This window comes from Merops nubicus, unplaced genomic scaffold (assembly GCF_000691845.1).
Source record: "Merops nubicus isolate BGI_N331 unplaced genomic scaffold, ASM69184v1 scaffold5635, whole genome shotgun sequence".
NCBI lineage: Eukaryota > Metazoa > Chordata > Aves > Coraciiformes > Meropidae > Merops > Merops nubicus.
The window spans coordinates 63,275-71,093 of record NW_008607494.1 but is presented as its reverse complement, the minus strand read 5'-3'; the positions used below and the strand labels follow the sequence as shown (position 1 = coordinate 71,093).

General features: G+C 49.8%; 1 protein-coding gene across 2 annotated transcripts; it reads left to right on the top strand.

The window, feature by feature from the left end:
• Positions 1 to 366: 366 nt before the first annotated feature.
• Positions 367 to 7,399, top strand: ITM2C (integral membrane protein 2C). 2 transcript variants are annotated; one of them, XM_008939950.1, is made up of 5 exons: positions 367 to 498; positions 2,505 to 2,693; positions 3,002 to 3,112; positions 5,766 to 5,916; positions 7,034 to 7,399. In XM_008939950.1, exons 1-5 carry the CDS (start codon positions 424 to 426, stop codon positions 7,123 to 7,125), a joined length of 618 nt encoding a protein of 205 aa, XP_008938198.1. In that variant the 5' UTR covers positions 367 to 423; the 3' UTR covers positions 7,126 to 7,399. The 2 variants fall into 2 exon arrangements, with proteins under 2 accessions (XP_008938198.1, XP_008938197.1); XM_008939949.1 differs by having other exon boundaries at positions 369 to 471; positions 2,601 to 2,693; positions 7,034 to 7,257.
• Positions 7,400 to 7,819: the final 420 nt, after the last annotated feature.

Here is a 7,819-nt window from a genome sequence, read left to right as displayed (position 1 = left end):
CCTGGAGCAGGCTGCCCAGAGAGGTGGTGGTGTCTCCTCCGGAGAGTTTCGGCACGCATCTGGATGTGATCCTGGGCACCCTGCTGTGGGTAACCTGCTGGAGCAGGGGGTGGTACCAGGTGATCTCCAGAGGTCCCTTCCAACCCCCACCATGCTGGGATTCTGGGATATAGGTGTGAGGGGGGTGGGGGGCTGAACTGCTCAGGAAGTGTTTTACTCTTGCCGGGATGCTGTCAGATGTGAAGTCGCTTTGCAGGACAGCATCTGCCCCCCTCAGTCACACACCCGTGGATGGAATAGGGTTGATTTTCTGCCTCCTGGCAGCAGCTGCTGACTGATGCTCTGGTTTTCCCCTGGCAGGAGGAGGGGGCTCCCGTGGTGCAGGGCCGGAGGTCGTCGCTCAGCGGGGTGTGCTACCTGACCATGGGGCTGCTCATCCTGCTCCTGGGGCTGGTCTTCGCGTCGATGTACGTGTACAGATACTTCTTCATCACCCAGGTAGGGGCGAGTGGGGAAGGACTGCTGCCTCTTCACCTGGAGCAGCCAGTCAGGCTGCTTCAGCCTTGGAAAGAGGTGATGCTGGTTTTGCACTGCAGTAAGAAGAAGAATCCTAGAGTCACTGTGGTTGGAAAGGGCTTCTTGAATCATCAGGTCCAAGTAACTTGGGTGACAGTCCTCTGGGCACTGCAGACAAGACATGTCTTAAGTGGTAGATTCAGGCTCACTTCCACCCCAACTGCCAGGAAGGCCCTTCCAGAAGCCCTTCTCTTCTCCTCCCTTGTGGACTTATTTTTCTTTTTTCTTTTTTTTACTTCCATAAAAATATCCTGCCAGTTCTGCCTTATAACCCCAATGCCACTGCTGTCAGGGGTAAGGCAGTCTGAAAGTGTGGCTTCTTGAGAGAGGAGAGCAAGCCCTGGAGAGAGCAGGGAGGTACAAGAATGGGAGCATCTTTTTGCAGAAGGTTTTTTAAGCCTTAGCACAGCAAAACTCTGTAACAAAAATAGGTGCTGCTATTAATAAGGCAAGTGGAGAAGTGAAGAGTAAGGTGGAGGTGGTATGGAAGGTGAGCCCTCAACCTCCATTAAATTCAGCACCTTTCTTGCATGTAGCTTTTGCAGAGCTGCTTTTTAAGGAGGAAACTGCTGAGCTCTGAGGGCTGCTGGGTGTTTAGCCAAGAAACCCCAGAGCATTGATCTGCACTGAAGCCTTGGTTCTGCTGGGCAGCAGCTATTAGTGGATGAGTTCTCCCAGGACCATTGGCTGCCTTTGTCTCTGCAGCCAGCACTTGCTCAGCAGTATAGTCTTTTTATACACTCCCTTGCTCCATAAATTTTCTTGTTGTCAAATTAATTTGCAGTCTTCTTTATTGCCCCTGCTCATTTATACATGATCTGGAAAGCCTGTGACAACTGTAGGGCTGCTCACCCTTCCCACACACTGCTGTGGAAGTGTGGTGGGACCCTGTTGCAGGGCTTTTGGTGGACTCTTCCTTACAAGAAGCCTCTGGCATTGAGGGAAGGCTATTGACCAGGTTATGGACAGCATTCAACCCATCACCTAGTCAATACCCTACCCTTGGTAGGCTGAGTGGTGTTGGGAAATGCCTGCTGGTCCATTTGGGGCCACCTGTTGTCACCCCAAATGCTCGCCTGTGACACCAAATTGGGTTTGAAGATTTTTGGGTGTGGGTTGGAAGGACCTTTAAAGGTCATCTAGTCCAACCCACCTTCAGTGAGCAGGGACATCCTTAAACAGGTTTCTCAGAGCCCCATCTAACCTGACCTGCAGTGTTTCTAGGGACTGGGCTTTCTACCAGCTCTCTGGGCAACCTGGGCCAGTGACAGCTCATATCCAGTTACTCAGCAAAGCCCATTCAGTATAGTCAGAGGTGCTTTGGAGACCAAGGCAAAGGGGCCTCTGTCTCAGCCTCCAATGGCTGCAGTTTGTCCCCGTGATCCTTGTGCCCAAACTTGATCGCTCAGCCTGCCTTAACTCTCTTGCCCATACTCTGTGCTTCTGGAGCCCTGGAGAGCAGCAGCTCCTGGTTTGGAGTGAGGTGAAGCTGCTTTGTTTTGGGGTATTTGCCATATCCAAGCTACAAGTGCCTTTAGAAAAGATGCTCTGTTCCTCCCAAACTTATACACCTTATGCTTTAAAATGCAGTTACTGGAAACCATGCATGTGGAGGGATGTGAGCAGCCTGGTTGGTAAACTTAAGAGCCTACAGGCAGCAAGTTTGCCTTTCTGAATTGCCCCTTGTGAAGTCTTTTCTTCCCTTTGGACCTGGCGAGCAGGAAAGGGCACGTGGTCACTTCACAAGGGTGTTTTGCACTACCAACACTAAGAATGGTTTCTGATAAAAAGACTGACCTTGAAATACTCTCAAGCATCTGTTTGGAAAGGGTGTTTTTACCCAGTATGGGTACGTTTCTTCCTGTGTTTGCTGTAGTTGGTAGTGGGGTGTGTGAGTGTTGACCTCCACCTGGATCTGGTCCCCACAGCTGCCCCGTGAGAGCGTGTTTCACTGCGGTGTCCTCTACGAAGACTCCTTGTATTCACCCTTCAAAGGGCAGCTGGAGCTGCACGAAGATGTCAAGATCTACCTTGAGGAGAACTACGAGCAAATCAACGTCCCCGTGCCCCAGTTTGGGGGGAGTGACCCTGCGGATATCATCCACGACTTCCAGCGAGTAAGGAGCTCTTGGGGCCTTTGGGGGGGTCGTGGGGCTGAGCTGGGGTGCACCAGCACAGTGCTCATGGCCTGGCACTGTTGCTGTTGTCACCTGTGTATATGATGATCTTAGTGCTGAGCTGTCCTTCCTAAAGCCCTCTCTGAGATTTTTTCCAACCTGCTTGTCTTGATTGATAGGGAGATCCTGGGACAGATTTCTTGTTCAAAGCAATCTCCTGTCTTCCCTGAACTCCCTTTTCACCCATTTTCACAGCCATGTTTCATTGTGAAGGGCTCAATTGCTGAATTTCTGTGCTTGGAACACAGGGGCTGACAGCTTACCACGACATAACTCTGGACAAGTGCTACGTCATCGAGCTCAACACCACCATTGTGATGCCTCCTCGCAACCTCTGGGAGCTGCTGGTTAACGTGAAGGTACAGCTGCAACCCTGCTGAGTTTTCATGCTTTTCACTCTTGCCGTGGTTGCCACAGCAGTTTGGCATTTGCAGAGCTCTCAGTGTCCCTTGGGGAGTACCAGGCCTTCAGCTTTCACCCTTTTCAGTGGGGAATCTGTGCTGCTCTCCCTGCTGTGCTGTGGGCTGCAGCCACGGACTCGGGCTCATGCTGTTCTGCTCACAGCCAGCATTCCTTTGGTTTAGTACCAGCAGGTTTGTTCAGTTCAGAGCTGCTCTTGCAGTGACTAAAAGCAGCCTTCTTAAAATAGAGTACTATTTAATCTTAACAGCAGGAAAAAAAAACAGGATTTCTAAGTCTGCAGAAAGTGCATATCTATCTCAGTCTTTTGCTGGTGAAGCAAAGCTCTTATTTAAAAGAGAAGAAAAAAAGCCCAGTGCAATCTCTTTCCTAAGTACCCTTTACTCACTTGCTGCTACATGCAGTGTGATGAACTTGGCAGGGGTTAAGCTCAGAGGTAGAAGGCTGTGCCTTGGGAGATGCCTGCACTCCAGTCCTTGTCAGGCTCCCAGTTTGTTTCCTCACAGTTTCACGCACAGTGACCATCTGGCAAATGTGCTGGGACCCCTGCTGAGGTGCAATGCACATTTACTTATAACTTGCTCCAGACCAGCCACAGCTTCTGCCCATGGCAGGTGACCAGTCCCTGGGGCAGAGGGAAGTGGAGAAGGCAAGATTGCACAAGCTGACAGGAGAGCCCTGGGAAAAAATGGAGAGATTTAGAACATTGGTCACGTCCTAAAAGAAGAGATCTGAAGTCACAGTCAGTGAAAATTATGCTTTCTCTTTATCAGAAATTGAATTTAAAAGGGGGATGAAGATACAGTTAAAATCATCTTAAGTGTTTGATTCTTTAAAGATAGTACAAAGCAGATGTGGGTTTAAGTAACTCCCCAATCAAAGCAGCTCTGCTATTTCTTGCAGACTTTGTTCTGTGTCGGTGTAATGGTTTAGTGAACAGGGCTGTGTAAGGATCTGAGAGAAAAGGATGGAGGGATGCTCCCCCTGTGCAGCAGCAGGGTGCTGGAGCTGACCCAGTTAGATGGTGGTTGATCCACATCTTTTTCAGAACCCTAGATGGTCAGTGCTCTAGTTTTCTTAAAACTCTTGGCAGGGGATTGAAGGTATCACGCTCGTTGCACAGTCCTGCAGTAGAGGAGTGATGATTCCTCACTACTTGAGCTGCCACAGCTATATAAAATCTAAAGCAATGAAGAAACTGAACTATGTCTGTGTGTCTTTCTCTCTCCAAGCCCTGTCACCGTGTCAAGGATATGGGAAATCCAGAGCTCCAGCCCTGGGTGTTAACATGACAGCCCCTGCCAGTAACTGCACGTATCACATGCCCTCTCCTGCACTCTCCCACTGAGAATCAATAATTGAATTTCTTGCTGAACTGTTGTGTTAGTGTAGTACAAACTTCCATTAATAGTCTAGTCCTCCAGCATTAGAGGAGAGCTTTATTGATCCAGTAGGCTACGCCAGCACAACAGCACGACCCTGAGTTAAGGCAGCCTGTCTCCAGGTACATCTCTATGGAGATAACCAGTCCTGTGATGGAAACTGAAGAGGTGATATTTGAAATTGCTGGTTGCTTTTCCCCCTGATTATATTTATATTGACCCCAATATCTGCTGCTTCTTTTCTTAGAGTTGTAGAATGATTTGGGTTGGAGGGGACCTTTAGAGGTCATTTAGTCCAGTCTCCCTGCACTGAGCAAGGACATCTTTAACTAGATTAGGTTGCTCAGAGCCCCATCCAACCTGGCCTTTCATTTCTTTGACTCTTCTTAAGAGAAAGGGACCAGAATCAAGTCTTTGCTTCGTGGCCTAATTAGCACCTAGTCTGCTCTTCATTGCCCTGGTCTTTCTAACAGACTTACCCTAGCAGCAGGGAGCTCTTGTGTGCTGCTTTGGCTCAGCTCTGTCCCTGGCACGAGCTGCCTTCCTGCACCACCCCAGGGTCACTGGGCATCGTCCATGTGGTGGTGGAAGTGTGCCCAGAGCTCGTTTTCCCCTGAGTGCCCACAGCTACCATCCAGGGACATGGTGCTAAATGGGGTGCCCACGACCCAGACCTAGTCCCCATTCCTGTGGGCTGTAAGGGCAGGAGATCATTGTGGCTGTACAGAATGGTCCAAGGAGGAAGGGGAAACATGGAAAACTCAGGGAACTGTTAGAGTCTAAGCAGTGCTGGCATCTTGGGGTTTTGCCTTTTGAAGTAAATGTAAAATGCACATTTTCAGTGGAATTCCTGGCGTTTTGGCTGAGCCTTGATCCCTCTCCATATGGGTTTGTTGTGCTCTGAGTTACAGCTTTGTGCGCCCTCCTTTAACACTGGGCTAGTTTATAACAGGTTTGATCCTACATTGGTTTCATTCCCTATGGGAATGTTCAATTTTTGGATCTAATCCCCTTTGTGTGCCCTGTGCTAGTAGTGTGGGACAGTTCACTGCAAGGACAGGGAAGCATATTAACCCATAAGTGGAGCTGGAGCCTTCAGACAGTGGGGCTTTTGTTTGGCTGTCCTTGGTACTCCATGTGACAGCTCTGTCTGAGGACGAGATCACGCCACCGTTAGTGCTTTATTTTGTTGGAAACCATGTCATTTCAGAAAGGGACATACCTGCCTCAGACATACATAATCCGAGAGGAGATGATCGCCACGGAGCACGTCAGGGACATGGAGCAGCTGGGCTCCTTCATCTACCGCCTCTGCAGCGGCAAGGAGACCTACAGGCTGAAGCGGAGGGGCGCCAGGAGACGTGAGAACCTTGTCCTCTTCACCTGCCCCACCTCGCTCCTCCCCCTCATCACAGCCAGTACTTCTGCCCTGACAGCCATGCTGGCCTCTTCATGGCCAGAGGGGTGGTTTCTCTGTGGGTGTGAGCACACAGGGGAACTTTTGAGGTCTTTCCCATGTAATTCATCTAAACACGAATCTGGGATGCTGCTGCTGCAAATGGGTGTTGGCTGCTGTGTTACTGTCATCTGTCAGCCCAGGAGAAACATTGAGGAACAATGAAATGGTTGCAGGAACCAGCAATTCACTTACATGGGGGCTCCTGGGGCTGAACTAATAGCAGTGCTGTTGAGAACTGTTGGGAAGATTTCCCTAATGGAGACACCCGCTTCAGTGGCAGCTGTTCAGATCAGATGAGATCTGCAAATTGCCTTCAATTCATTAAGTTTCTAATAATATGGACCAAATTGTGAAGAGGGAGCACTGGGCTACCTTAAAATGATGTCATGAAAAGTAGCAGTATGTATCTTAACGTGCAAATGGTAATATTGCTGCAAAAAACTTCTTCATTTCAGTATTTGTATTTGGTTTTAGCTACAGGTGTACTTAAAGGTTCACCTGAAACCTGAACATGTGGTCAGTCTGGGTTTGGATCTGTGGGGAAGCTGCAGGGTGCAGAAGTCCCCATGGCTGTAGTTTGTAGTTGCTTTCCCAGCAGGGGCCTCCTGGCTGAGGCTGTGGCAGGATGAGTGCGTGTGGGGACACAAACAGCCAGAGGGGAGGTGATTTTAAGCCCTCCTTGGCTGCATTCAGAGCTGTGCTCTGTACCAGCCCGTGACTTCTGCTGGTTTCATGAGGCTTTCTGGTCTCTGAGATAACACTGAGATGCTGTCAGCTGAAACCAGCTGTTCCCAGGCAGGTCCCCCAGCTCATGGCAGCTCTTGCTGCAGGACCATGGCCTACAGAATATGGCTATTCTTTCCAAGACCAGATCATGCAGCTTTTCCTATGAGCTGTGTTGTTCCTGCATTTCAGTGTTCACCGACTGCATCTCATCTGCTTTCCTTCCCCCACTTGCTGCAGCTCTTAGAGATCATCATTGGTTGAATTTCCCCCTCTTGTCTCCCCATCACTTGCAGGTATCAGTCGACGTGAGGTTGGGAACTGTCATCGCATTCGTCACTTCGAGAACACTTTTGTGGTCGAAACTGTTATCTGCAAGAAGTCATGAAGCCTCTCTCCAGATGTAACCCTCCTTGGCTTTGCTTGCACACGCGCACACACGCTCTCAGCCCTCTCTTTAGACATGGTAACCTGTCTCACTTTTTTTACTTCCTCCCCTGCTTGTGCAGCTGTAAACTCTTGGGTCCGTTGTGGCCCCGCAGTGGATTCTCTTCTCTCCCTGGTACTTACCTGAGGTGTTTGCTGGGCTTAAATTTACACAGTGGTCAAAGATAACCTGGGAGAAGATGCAGCTTCCTCCACTCCACAGGATGGGAATCTCTTTCAGGAGGGATGATTTCAGGATGGTACAGTGCTTTGAGGCTGCCTTGGTGCCAGGACAGGAGGTGCATGCACAAGAGGAGGGGGTGACCATTTGGGTGCTGATGTAACAACCAGAAATAGGTAACCAGGTACCCTTAGGAAAAGACTAGTTGTGAGGCTACAGACAGGGTGACTTGAAAAAATCATTAGAAGGCAAATTTCAGCCCAAGCCTTGCTGTGGTGATCCCAGCTTGCTGTGTGTTGTGCCCCTGAAGACTAGGTTTTCAAATATTGAAAGCAACCACTGTGTGTTGTTTTTGTGGCTGGCAATTGGATTCACCCCTCATTGTGTCATCCCCTGAGTGTGGCATGGCTCAGCATGACCCACTGGGTGGGCAGGAGGCCAGGGAAAGGGGCAGTAGGGTGGGCTGGGAATAGCA

Bases quoted from the DNA above. Each gene is read 5' to 3' on its own strand.
- ITM2C (XM_008939950.1), top strand. From the start codon at position 424: ATGGGGCTGCTCATCCTGCTCCTGGGGCTGGTCTTCGCGTCGATGTAC. The intron at 2,694-3,001 runs GTAAGGAGCTCT...CTTGGAACACAG, and splicing joins TCATCCACGACTTCCAGCGA to GGGCTGACAGCTTACCACGA. The intron at 3,113-5,765 runs GTACAGCTGCAA...ATGTCATTTCAG, and splicing joins AGCTGCTGGTTAACGTGAAG to AAAGGGACATACCTGCCTCA.